General features: G+C 47.2%; 1 protein-coding gene across 1 annotated transcript; it reads right to left on the bottom strand.

Moving 5' to 3' along the window:
• Window positions 1–3,745: 3,745 nt before the first annotated feature.
• On the bottom strand, window positions 3,746–12,595 carry PSMD2 (proteasome 26S subunit, non-ATPase 2). The gene is made up of 21 exons (XM_036850647.1): window positions 12,412–12,595; window positions 11,908–11,964; window positions 11,363–11,527; window positions 10,143–10,264; window positions 9,753–9,977; window positions 9,312–9,470; window positions 9,014–9,158; window positions 8,772–8,832; window positions 8,375–8,521; window positions 8,098–8,204; window positions 7,773–7,900; window positions 7,466–7,553; window positions 6,564–6,726; window positions 6,337–6,438; window positions 6,026–6,171; window positions 5,702–5,785; window positions 5,321–5,489; window positions 5,134–5,228; window positions 4,778–4,904; window positions 4,237–4,355; window positions 3,746–4,089 (listed from the first exon to the last, which is right to left on the bottom strand). Exons 1-21 carry the CDS (start codon window positions 12,544–12,546, stop codon window positions 3,907–3,909), a joined length of 2,727 nt encoding a protein of 908 aa, XP_036706542.1. The 5' UTR covers window positions 12,547–12,595; the 3' UTR covers window positions 3,746–3,906.
• Window positions 12,596–13,445: the final 850 nt, after the last annotated feature.

Genomic DNA, 13,445 nt, shown 5'->3' with positions numbered 1-13,445 from the left:
TTTGTGAAAGTGCTTAAAACTGCCTAGGTACCTAGCTCTGTTTTCTCTCTCTCCTCCCCACCCCCCTCTCTGTATACAAACACATATAATCCCAAAAGAAAACATTTTCTTTGCACCAATGATGAACTGGTCACTCAATATATGACCTTTGTGATCTCACTTAATCCTCACAATTTCCTACAAAATGGATTGTATTATTATTCCCATTGTATCTGAGTAACTGAAACTCCAAAGAAAGGAGAGCAAAATAGACACACAGAGGAGGAACCATAAGGAGAAAGAAAATGCAGATCTAGAGTGTTCTCTGTTACACTCTTCACTTGACTTCTGTGACTTTATCATGTATGGCTGGCTCCCTTCTCTACTCTTCTCATTTCTCTTTCTCCCTAAGCAAACTAATAAATAAAAATCAGTTACTGCCTGCATGCCAATTCGTTCCTAGCTCAGAAATCACTCTCGAATTCCAGTCAGAACAAGGTACTACCTAAAAGACATCTTCACTTAGTCACCCCACAGGCATCTTAAATTGTGTATGCCCAGATAGAAATGTGTCATCTCTCCCCACTGGATAGAGTCCTCCTTTTGCCCCCAAACATGTTTTGCTCATGTATTCTTTTTTATGAATAAGTGCCTAACCAGAAAATTTGGATTCATCCTACATTCCTTCCCACCCACATGTCTCATCAGACATCAGGTCCTATTGGTGTTTGAATCAAAATCAAGTCCTGTTGATTTTGTCTTTAAAAGCACTTCTGCCCTTCCCCCCCCTCCCCATTTCTACTGCCCTAATTCAGTTCATTCCCCTTGCCTGGTCTCCAGGCCTCCATGGTGAGCTTTCTCACCCAGATAGCTAGCTGACGATGTCACTTTCCTGCTCTCATTCATTGGTCCCCATTGAGAGACACTGTCAATTTCTTAGCACAACAAAGCTCTTCTAAACCTCATCTGAGCCTGTGTCTCTATCTCCTACCACAGTTTCCCCTAGCTCTATACACAGCCAAACCAAACTATCCATGGTTTCCGAAAACAAATAGCTTGTCTGCCTCTTGCTTTTCCTACTCCTTTAGCTATATCCTGCCTTCTTTTCCTCTGGATAAACTCATCTTTCTCCAAGAATCAGTTTCCTCAAAAATCTCCCCTCACTTACCCAGGCACTTAGGCCCTATTTCAGTGATCCTAGAATAACTTGTTCACACTCCAGTACAACACAATTGTTTTCTTTTTCATTATATAAGCTTTGTGAGGATTTGTTTTTCTATATTTGCATATCCACAAACTAAAATAATGCCCAGTGCAGAATAAGTAAGTCTCCATTGATATTTATTGCTGAATGACATTAAATGTGAAAGGTTAAGAGCCACTGTGAAAATTTCTTACTCTAAAGTACAATCACTGACTTGGATAGAGAATTATCCTTTTATTTATGTTTTTCAGTTTACAATCACTTTCTAATTTTGTTTCATGTTTTAAAACTTTATTTAGGTATGTTATAAACTGCACATGTTTAAAATGTACAGGGGGGCTTCCCTGGTGGCGCAGTGGTTGAGAATCTGCCTGCCAATGCAGGGGACACGGGTTCGAGCCCTGATCCGGGAAGATCCCACATGCCGCGGAGCAACTAGGCCTGTGAGCCACAGTTGCTGAGCCTGCGCGTCTGGAGCCTGTGCTCCGCAACAAGAGGCCGCGATAGTGAGAGGCCCGCGCACCGCAATGAAGAGTGGCCCCCGCTTGCCGCAACTAGAGAAAGCCCTCGCACAGGAAAGGAAGACCCAACTCAGCCATAAATAAATAAATAAATAAATTTTAAAAAATAAAATAAAATGTACAGGGAATTCCCTGGCAGTCCAGTGGTTAGGACTCTGTGCTCTCACTGCTGAGGGCCTGGGTTCAATCCCTGGTTAGGGAACTAAGATCCCACAAGCCACGCAGCCAGAAAAAAAAGAAAAAGTACAAGTTGATGAGTTTTGACAGATATATTGAATATCATCACCACCACCACCACCACCACTACCACAATCAAGATACTGACCAATCCCATCACTCTCAAAAGTTTTCTTCCTTTGGAATCATCTTTCTCTTCACTCCAATCCACAGATAACCACTGATCTGCTTTCTGTCACTAGAATTGTATATAAATGAACTGATAGAGTATGTACTCTTTTTTTTAATTTTTGTACTTTTTAAAAATCTGGATTCTTTCATGCAAAATAATAAATTTGACATTCATTCATGTTACTTGTGTCACTTTTTTTTTGGCTTTCCTGTGCGGCTTGTGGGATTTTAGTTCCCCCGACCAGGGATTGAACCTGAGCCTTTGGCAGTGAGAACACAGAGTCCTAACCACTGGACCGCCAGGGAATTTCCCTTGTGTCACTTGTTATTGTTGAGGAATGTTCCACTGGATGGAAATCACTTTCTAGTTTCTTAACATCACCACCATTAGAAATCAGGTAAGACAATTACTATATCCCCAATGTAGAGATAATAGAGGCTTATCACACTGATTTGCTTAAGACAGTTCCCATTAAAGGGGCTTTACAGGTCTGCTGACTCCCAAGTCCAGCATTTCCACCTTTTATACAGGTTTTACACAGGCTGCTAAGTGAGACTAGAGAGAAGACTATGGAGATACTCCATCCAAAGCTGCTGCTTCTCCAGCCTAGCCAAGAGCTTGGACTACTATGGGGTCCACAAGTCTCCAAGGCTACAGAGACTGATTAACAGTGAAAAGGGCATGGGCCTTGGAGTCAGATGGACTTAGATTCCAATCCTAGCTCTACTACTTACTATGTGATCTTGAACAACTTACTGAACCTCTCTGAACTTTACATTCCTCACCAAAACACAGGGATAATACCTACCTCTCAAAGTTGTTGTGAGGTATGTAGAGCAATTATTCTTTCAACATTTATTGATGACCTATTAGATGCTGGTCACTATTCAGAGGTTAAACCCACAGCAAGTGTTTTCACAGTAAGTGTTGGATAAATGCTAGCAATTATCTGACAGGGCCACATGTTCTCCTCCACTGCACCCACAGGGGTCTAGGCCCCCACCGGCCGTGTAGCTATACTCATACCAGTCCCACCAAGAAGGAGCACTACAGATCAGGAGTGATTACATTCCAGGAAGGAGGCCATTTCTTTCCCATTGCTCTACTAAGAGGAAGGTCAGGATCAAGCTTTCTTGCACTGTTCCTGCAAGGACAGCCTAGGGGTAGATGTTAACATGATCATATCTCTCAAATAGCAGCCTCCCCAAAAGGACAAGCGGGTCATACGAGGTAAAGATGTCCATTTCATTCAGTAGCACGGAAGTCAAGTTAGGAAGAGTGGAGCTAACTCTGCTGCCTCTTAAGAGAGGGGATCCTTAGTCCAAAGCCAGGGAATGATGGGCTTGAGGTGGGTGTGCGTTGGCAAGTGGGAATAGGGGGGATGTTTGGGATCTACAAGCCCCTTGCAAAGTTATTTGTAAAAGTTTAAATAAAAATTTGTGTACATACATCTCTTAGAAAGAAGATCCATTACATGTATCAGCTTCTCAACGGTTCATGCCTCTAAAGATGAACCACTGTTCTAAGATGATTAGGAAGGAGGGGAGAAGGAAAAGGGGCTTAGTTTTTTCCATTCTTGGCAGCCTCCCTGCTAGCCCAGGCTCAGAGTTGCTACAAACAATACCCTCTCACATCCGCTCCCCACCCCAGTCTGGCCTCCAGCCACAATACCCCAGAAAACAGACACAGAGGGACCTCGGGGATAAAGGTCTTTATTCAACAAAGTTATCTCACTCAGTAACAAAAGAACAGGAGATAACAATTCCCCCAAAGGTTTGGAGCAGTGTCCACCCGACGGAAGGAAGCATGACCCGCTGACATATCAGCTGCAGCTCAGAGCCTCTGGTGGCCACTTAGAGATCATAGTTCGGGTTCTTCCGAAGGATAACAAAACCTTCTAGAATAGGGGTGACGGGAAGGAACTCCTCAGTGGCCAATTCTGCCCGCTCCCCGTGAGCCAGCAATACTGGGGTTGTGTGTGTCTGGAACCCTGTGATGGTCTTGGGCTTGCCGGCCTGGCCCACCACATCCACTGCCTGTGGGGTGAGAAGACTGAGATGAAGGGACTCTGGATAGGAGTACAGCAGCAACCCAGTGCCCATTCAAGTTTCAGAGAAATGGTACCTCTGCATTCTCAAGCTCTGGAATACAGCCTAAGCCCTCCCCTCTGCTCAGCCCCTCACCTGGCCCACACGGACAGACACTGGCAATGGCCGCAGCTCCTCATCGAATGTGACCAGCATTCGGGGCTGCATGGCAGCCACCAGCCCATATAATACATAGTGCGACTTGCCTAAGATGACTGAGGGAAGAGCACAGGACAAATACAGTTAGCGGCATGCCTGAACCTTGGAACCCCACTCCAGCCCTGACTCTTTAACCCCTCAGTTATATAGCTGAACCCACAACCCTCCCCTCATACACCCCACTACAAGCTGGAGATGCCACCCCCATACTCTGCCTACAGGTTGCGGACTTGATCATCACTTTCCCCCAGTCACTCAGAGGCAAAAACTGGGCTCAGTTCTTCATCTTCAAAAGAAAATCTTTTTGGGTCAGATCAAAAGTGTGGGAGATGAAAGTCTCATGAGGCCCAAAGAACCTCAGGAACCCAGAGCAGCAGAGTTAACTCAGAGTCTTGCTCCTAAATTACCAAGGAGGCCCTGGTAGGGGTGCAGAGAGGGCACCATGTGCCACCATGTAAGATTCCTGACAGGGACTCACTGTTGCGGACATCCAGGAAAGAGACAAGCACGGTGAGCAGCCCAGCCACGGCCACCTGACTCATAAGCTGCCGGTCACTGTGGTAGGGGCAGAGGGTGAGTGTGCCCTTCCCTAAATGGGTCAGGCCCTGGCGAAAAGAAAACAAAACAAAATGGAGAGAAGTGGACGTGGGGAGTCACAAGTCACATCTAAGGAGAAATCACCTAACCCCGCCACACAGAAACCTCACAGCTCGTTCACACCCTCCTTTCCAGGCCGAACTCAAGGTCCCCTTCATGAAGCGTCACATCTCCCTTCCATCACACAGACACTTCCTTTGGCACACTCACTCTAAGGAGAAGAGTTCTATTCTCTACCTGTGCCAAGCGCACCATGAAGAGGTTGTTGGGGTCCTTGGCATGATACTGGGCTAACTGGCGCAGCATCGCAGCCAGACGGGCATTATTGGTACCTGGAAATGTTAAGCATTACAAAGGCTTGAAAAAAGGGCCTCAACAACCCTTCCCCCAAGATGCTTATGATCTCTTTCTGACCAATACTCACCACTGCCCACCATGCCCATGGCAAAGATGGAGTTATAGGAAACTTCTGGGTCAGCATCATGAGAGAATTTGCTTAGGGTATCCAAGATGTTGAGTCGTGGATTTGAAACGGATATTAAGGCCAGTGCTAAAGGCACAGCCCTCCGGAGTGTAGGCTCCCCATATCTCAGCTGGTGATAAAAGAAAATAACAAGGGTATCACAGAAATCAGAAAGAATAAGCTCGGTTACAGGAACAGATATGTAGACGGGGTCTTAATTTTTGTAGAAAGGGTACAGCAAAAAGACCATTTCTCCACCGAGAAAACCCATCAGGGAAATCTCCTGGGGAAACCCCAGGCATCAAAACTAACATACTTCAATCTTCTCCATGGGATACTCACCAGGTGGCCAAAGGTTCGTAGTGCCATCTCTGCACCAATCTCCTCCCCCATAGCAATAAGGGCAATTCCCAGCACAGCTACTCCCTGCAATTGAAGAGGCAGCAGAGCCCAATAAGCTCAGGGAACAAAAAACTCACCCCTGACTCAAGTCCCATGTAAGAAGAAAAAGCCATCCTGTGGGGCACACCCTGACCCCTCACGTATGGAACCCAGTCTCATGCTATTTCAATACACAGTGATACCCAGAGAGGCTCTAAAACAAACAAACCCACAGTTATCTTTTCTCAGAGCTTCCCTAGGAGTATGCCCAGCTGCCCACAGAACCTGATGTGCTCCCATGTCGGCAGGGGCTTCCTTCTTATCCTTGTCCTTCTTTTCCTTTTTGTCTTTGTCTTCCTCCTTTTCCTTGGAGTCAAAGTGCTCACTGCAAATGTGCAGCAGCTGCTGCACCTTCAGTACATTCCCAGAGCCTGGGGCAGGGTGGTAAGGGAGAGAAAGGGTAGAAATGAGAAGGCACCAAGAAAAAGCTTGCTCTAGGAACAGAAGCTAAAGAATCTAAGGCAATTCAGAAGGACTTAAGAAAGGAGGTCCAAGAGAGAAGTGAAGAGTCACTGAGGAAGAACAAAGACACAGACCTGCATAGGCACACACATCCACCAGTGTGTTGGCAAAACTGCGGAATGGCTCTGACACAACCTCCAGTGCGGCCAGGATGGCCTCAATGGCCTCTCCCTTTCCTAAAGGAGAGATTCGAGGGGTCAGAGGACATGTACTCCCTTCCAGCACAGCCTGACTCATAAACTCTCCCTGTTGTATCCAGTTACTACCAGCCTTTTGCCCAAATAGAGAGACATCCCCTCACCCAGGTGGTTGAGGCCCAGTCCAAGAGGAAGCCAACGGGCATAAGTGTCCTTGAGCTCAGTCTCTGACTTCTCCATGATGGTCTGAAGGATAGTGGAAGTGACATCGCCATTGCAGGATCCCACTGCTATCATTCCACAGGCTAGAGCTGTCACACCTGCCACCTAGCAATAGGAATATCGACATCAAGTTATTAAAATAAGGTATTAAAATAGTTGTTTACCTATATTGATTCAAGATAGCCAATTCCCACAGTCCACTGAAACCACATGAGGTAATAACCCCTTTCTGATGGTAGGTCAAAATAACAGTAGCATCAACCATTCACTGAATACTTACTACAGGTCAGCCACTATGCCAACTGGTTTGCATACTATTAACATTTAATCCTCACAACCCCATGAAACAGGTCCTACTGTTATTCCTCTTTTATTGATGAGAAAAATGATGCCTAAGGAGACTGAGTTACATGTCCAAGATCACACTGTTTGTAAGCAGAGGTGGCAGTATTTGAACTGAGGCCTATCTGACTATAACCTATGCTTTTAGCCACCATACTATATTTATCCATCACTAAAATGATTCTGCACAAGTAAGAAAATTTAAAGTTGGCTCATGACTAAAACAGTGTACCCACCCCAAGCTGGGTTAAGTTACTCCCCACTCTAGTCTGGTACTTCCTCATGGATCCCAAGGGCTGGAACTCAATACTAAAATGTTAACTCTTAGCCTCAATATCTCCTGAGGCTTAGAAGCCCAATTCCAAGCAGTTTCACTGAAATGATACACCCCCCTCTCTCTCTCTCACACACACACACATTTTTTCACCATTTATCAGAGACCGGCAAGACTCAGAGCACCTTCCCTACTATCTCCCCTAAGTGATCAACAAACTCTACTCACCTCCATACTGGACTTGGAATCTCCCATCACAGGTAGCAGCAGTGTTAGAACATCTTCACGATTGGAGCCAGCATAGGCCAAGCCAAGCCTGCAAAAGCCAGGGAGAGGCAGTCCCCGACACACACCCGAGGATAGGACAAGGAAGAAACAAAAAGAGGATTGGTCATTTCAACAAATAGTCACCAAGAGCCAAATACTCAACAGGCACAGTGATACTCTTTGGCAATACAAAGGTGAAAGGGCCTGATTCTGTTTTCACAGAGCTTACAGGCTAAGTACTACCAAAAGGAGAAGCAAGAAGCCTTACCCAAAGATGGAACCAAGTCTCATTGTGTTACTGTTGTGGAGGACATAGTCTGAGAGGAGTGCCAGAGCAGGGTCACACTCATTTCGGACACCAGAGTTCACGATGCCACAGGCCAGGAGGGCTCCTGACTGCAAAATGCAAATAGATTCTTCACTTGGGCTACTCTACCTTCCTCACCACAAAGGATGCAACATGGGCCTTATTATAGCACCCGCCTTAACTCGAGTTAAAAACAGGGTAGACCTTACCAGTGAAAGGGAGGTCCTGAGAGGGCCCTAGAACATGGGAGGGGATGTCTGCATTAGTGGGTTGTACCCAGACCAACCTTGATATAATCCTCAGAAGAGTACAGGTACTTGTCAATCTGGGTAAGGCCACCATCCACATCCCACAGCAGAATCATGCCAAGGGATGCAGCTGCACTCAACATTCCTATACCAAGGAAAAATCTATCAGTCTTAAAATGGCCCTGCCCTGAGAAAACTGTTATAAAGAGCTCTCCAAAGAACTGCCCTGGGGATCTGCCGTTATAACACATGAACCTAGGAGGACAACAAAATTGACCAAAATTACACAAAGATAGAGTAGAAACAGAAATATACCATGATCCTTGTTCTTGTAAAGCCATTTGTTGCCATCATCAGTCAGCAGCTTGTCCTGGCCAAAGGCTGCATTCACAAAGCCGTTCACAAAAGAGGAGGCCAGGTTCATGCGGGCAGAGTCCACCTGAGAGCCACTGCCCCCAAACCCTGCAAAGGAGGGAAGGAGGAAATGAAGGTTTAGAGTAGGACAAGATAGGAACACAGTATGGCAGCTGGTCTCTGATTCTGAGCTGGCCCCTTGGAACCCTCTATCTATAACCCCAATAGTGACCTAGGGAAAAAGTATGTGGGAATTCTGAGCTCTATAGGATAAGTATGTTGGGCCAAGCCATCACTCTCAATACAAGGGGCATAATTAACAATCCTCCAATCCCCACACATGGAGATGTTTACTCACTGTTGTTCTCTAGGTGGGTTTTATAGATGTCATCAGGCACCTTGGGTTCCATGATGTCCAGCTGAAGAGAAGTCAGAGGATCACAACTGCTCCCCCAGTCCTCCCCTAGCTGTCCCTTCTGTTACCCCATTGAATGGCAATTCTAACCAAGGAGAGTCTAGTCAGAGGCATAATCAGGGAGGCGAAATGCCAGGTATAATCACAACCAAAAAACCTTGTTGAAAAAGGGCAAAGAATCTCACCTCCCGAGCTAAAGCCAAGAAGTTGCTGTTGAGCTGCACGTTGGACATGATCTCTGTCAGGTCCTCATACTCCTCCACATCTTCACTCAGCTCCAAAAACACCCCATGTCGGCCTAGCATGAATGCCATTTGCTTCTGTACAACCCTGTGGGAGAGAGCCATCACATCTGCTCAGCCCCCATCCACTAAGGGCACAGAAAAGCCCTTCAAGCCCTAACCAGAAACTACATGTCCCAGCACTTCATGCAAATGTCCCACCCATGAGCTTATCACTTTGCCAACTTTTTCCTTTACATACACGTCCTTGCAGGAGGTGAAAATATCTTCTACCAGCTCCATGTCATTGAGCATCAATGCCAATCTCAGTGCTTCAGGGAAGCGACGGAACTTTCGGAACACACCCAGGGCACAACGCAGTAGGGCGGAGTTCTCAGGTTCGGGTACATAATTCACACAACTACAAAGGTAAAAATAATAAAGGTATCAGGCATTCATTTACCCCGTTTAATTCACTGACCCAATACTGAATGCCTACTACATACCAGGCAATATGCTAGTTATTGAGACTACTAAGGAGACATGCTGTCTCTGACCTCAACAAGTTCACAGATGTTAACAAATTCACTATAGCTTGATTGCTACCTTTGAAGCAGATACTCTTGGAGAATAAAGGAGTCACAGTTGAGAAGACGTGCTGGGGAGGGCAGGCCTGCCACCATTCCCCACCCTGCTCACTCACCTGGTGAGATAGAGGCAGACCTTTGCATATGCATTCTCATCAATGTCTTTCTCCAGCATATCCACCTGCTCAATTTCCATAAGCAGGTCACAGGCCTCATGCTCTGCATTGTGGGCCATGTTGTAGGGGACAATCTCCTTCACCAGGGTCAGCAGTGGTTCCCGCTGCGTCTTCTCTGCATCATCCAGCTCCTGCCACTCCTTAGCCACTTCTCCTGCCAGATGCCTATGGATAGGCCCAGACTGTTAGAGGAGCAGAGCTTCGTGGGAAGCACTTCCCTGTGGGTCAAGGAATTCACTATCTGGGAAACTCAATACACTGGTACTCCAAGACAGAACTCAGAACTATATCTCAGAACCCCTTCAGATTCCCAAGAAGAAAAGGTCTTACCTGACGTACTCATGACCCCATGATGCCAATTCCTCCTGGGAGCCCACTAGACGATATTTGAGGCACTCACGCTCCCCGCTCATGGTCATGGCCAAAACAGAGATGATGTCAGCAGCAAAACGCTATAAAGAAACCAGTCCTTTGAAGTCAAATCCAGGGTAAGGGGAATGTTACATTATGGAATCAAGATCACTGTCACTATCCCCAAAATTAAATGTTAATTATATCATCAGCCCCCATACTAAAAACTTAAAACATGTTATATCAGCTAAGCCTCATAATAATCCTAAGGTTAGTGTTGCAATCTCCCTTTTGAACCAACATGACTGAAAGGTGATAACAAGTGGAGAGTGGAGAAAAATGAAGACTCTGAATTTTATTCCAATTGTAATAAACTATTAAAAGGTTTTAAGCAGAAAAGATTCACACTCTAGAAAAGATCACTATGGCTGCTGTATGAAAGACGAACTGTGTAGGAGGTCACAGACAAAAGGAAGAGGGTCAGTTAGGAGGCTGCTGCAGTAGTTCCAGTGAGAACTGAAAACTTCTTGGATTAGGGTTGTGCCAATAGGCAGGAAAGTTACTGAACTGGGAATATATTTTAGAGGTAAAACAAATGAAGGTGCATGTAATGTAGAGAAAAAAAAAATTAAGGTTAAAAGTAAGTTAATAATAAATCATGATAATAAAATCCCAAGGTCCAACATAAATGACAGAAACACTGTCCTTTCTGAAGACAGTCTTCCTGTCAGCTCTTATGTGACCATTTCGATTATGATGAGCACTGTTTTTTTTTTTTTTAATTTTATTTTATTTTTTAAAATTTATTTTTGGTTGCATTGGGTCTTCGTTGCTGCGCATGGGCTTTCTCTAGTTGTGGCAAGCGGGGGCTACTCTTTGTTGTGGTGCGTGGGTTTCTCATTGTGGTGGCTTCTCTTGTTGCAGAGCACGGGCTCTAGGCGTGCAGGCTTCAGTAGTTGTGGCGCACGGGCTTAGTTGCTCCGTGGCATGTGAGATCTTCCTGGACCAGGGCTCGAACCCCTGTCCCCTGCATTGGCAGGCGGATTCTTAACCACTGCACCACCAGGGAAGACCCAGGCACTGTTCAACTAGTTCAGATCTTAGGTCTATCAGGCTTCCTGAGATTCACCATGAGCCCCATGGTCTAGATGAAAAGGATTCGTAAACTAGGCCTCCATCAGCTTCTGCAATAGTTTTACCTTATTCTCCCCAGGGGCCATGTTCTCATAGATCTCCTTCAGTTTGCCATAGTGTGGACGCAGAAATTTGAGAGGCTTGGGCACTGAAGTCATGGAAGTTGTAGAAGAACGAATCTGCCTCCGCAGTTCCTCCAGGGCTGGTCGGTACAGGGACGTGTCCTTCTCCTGATCAGGAGATGTTAGGGCTCAGACAAAAGGAGTCTCATACCTTAAGTCATAACACAGAAGTGTTCAACAACCCCCTAGGAAAGTAACTGTGTCTTATCCATCTGTGATTGCCCAACTCCCTGCACACACACTGCCTGACACAAAAACAAACGTCCCAGGTTAAGAGTTCAAGAACTGCTTTCCCACGAAACAAAGCTACAAAATCTTTCAATTACCTTTTTTTACTCCCCTCCCTCACAACATGGTTGTAATATGACTCCAAAATACAGTCTCTCTTTTCCTATATCTCATATAGGAGTTGTTGCCCCAAGTGGAATAAAGCAAACAAGTGAGAAAGATCCATATGTACACCGGCTCTTATTAACATCGTGACTCACCCCCAGTCGTTCCACGAGCATCTCCAGTTCATCCTGAAGTTGTTTGTCCTCCTCAGACTGGAGGGTTGGGGGAAGAAGCTCATCAAGACAAGGAATTTCAAACACATCCTCCTCCCATTCACCCTGGGGCAGGTGGAGAGTGAGCCTGCCTCCTTAGGAAGGACCAGGTGAGACAAGGAAAGAGAGGGAATGGGAAGCCCTGGTGGGAAGGCAGCCTGGCTTCTGGGCCAGGCTCTGCTTGAATGCCGTTCTGAAAAACGAGGGTGACAATGACCCGCCCGGGCCCACCTCACGAGTCGGTGGTGAGGACTGGTAGGGGCGGCGGCGGTGACAGCGCGGAATGGAGGATGAGGGGCAGAGAGACGGGTGCCGGGAGCCCCGAGGGTCGCCCCATCCGCCCTCTCCCGGGCGCGGCGGGGCCGTTGGGAGTCGGGCCCGAGGCCTGCGGAGCCGCCGTGACTCAGCCCGCGGCCTCCTCCGCCGGCTCCCGGGGCCGCGCCTCACCAGCTCCTGCTCTTTGTCCTTGTCTCCGGCATCCCGCCGCTCCTTGCCGCTCGGCTTCTCATCCCCGCCGCCGGGAGACGTCGCCGGGGGCTGCTGGGGCTGCAGCGGTGCCTTCTCCCGGCCACCCTCCTCCATCGCCGCCGCCACTGCCGGCCCGTTGCGCGCGCACCGCCCCGTTTCCCAGATGTCCTCGCGCGCGTGGCCCACGGCGCCCCTCCTTCTCCAGAGCCCGCCTGCGACCGGAAACGCCGCGGCAACCCACCCACCCCCGCGGCCTGGGAGGTCCAGCCCTCGGACCTCGCCCTCCGAAACCGCACGAAAACTCCAATTCCCAGCTTCCCGCGCGCCATAGGCACTTCCCCAGCTCGGACCTGGAGCTTCCTGAACGCCGTCTGGGGCTCGGGGGGCGACAGCTACGGTAGGAGTTGAGCTGGCTGCGAGCCGAGACCGCCCCTCGGTTCCCCCAAAGCAGTGTGAATAGTACACCCTAGTGACACCCCCGTTAGCCGCGTGGTGGGACAAACGGAAGAGATTCTTGAAATCCTGGACACTTGATTGCCGTCTTTGTGAAGTCTGTGTAATCTATGTTTAGCCCCACACTACTGTGGCATATTCACCTCCCCAGCTAAGAATAGTGCTCTACTATTACCGTAAGGATGTGGATACCATCTTCAATCCACCTGCGGAGCCAGATGGAGTAGAAATGAATAGATCAAGCCCCATGCCCTAATGCGAAGTTCTGGAGCTAAAAACGGAACAAGATAAGGTCTTTGTCCTCAGTCTGTCTTTTGGTCTTCCTCTCCCTCTTATGACTTAGACGGGATGTGACCGACACTGTTTATGTCAGGACTTATTTTAAATGATATATATTGTTCGCACAACTTTCTGAGTTTGGTAGGATTGTGTCCATTTTACAGCGGAAATCATATAGTAAGTAGTAGAATCAGGATATGAATCTCGACCTTTGAGTCTCCCAAGTTCTTGAGTATTTCAGGCAAACCTCAAAGTTCTTCTGATCGGGCTATGTGTATATA

Source organism: Balaenoptera musculus, chromosome 4 (genome assembly GCF_009873245.2).
Source record: "Balaenoptera musculus isolate JJ_BM4_2016_0621 chromosome 4, mBalMus1.pri.v3, whole genome shotgun sequence".
Lineage (NCBI taxonomy): Eukaryota > Metazoa > Chordata > Mammalia > Artiodactyla > Balaenopteridae > Balaenoptera > Balaenoptera musculus.
The sequence above is the reverse complement of the archived record's forward strand: the minus strand, read 5'-3'. Positions and strand labels throughout refer to the sequence as shown.

Coding starts and splice junctions, on each gene's coding strand:
- PSMD2 (XM_036850647.1), bottom strand. CDS start 12,546: ATGGAGGAGGGTGGCCGGGAGAAGGCACCGCTGCAGCCCCAGCAGCCC. Junction 11,965..12,411: donor AGGACAAAGAGCAGGAGCTG/GTGAGGCGCGGC, acceptor CCAACCCTCCAG/TCTGAGGAGGACAAACAACT. Junction 10,265..11,362: donor TGGCCCCTGGGGAGAATAAG/GTAAAACTATTG, acceptor GTTTCTTTATAG/CGTTTTGCTGCTGACATCAT.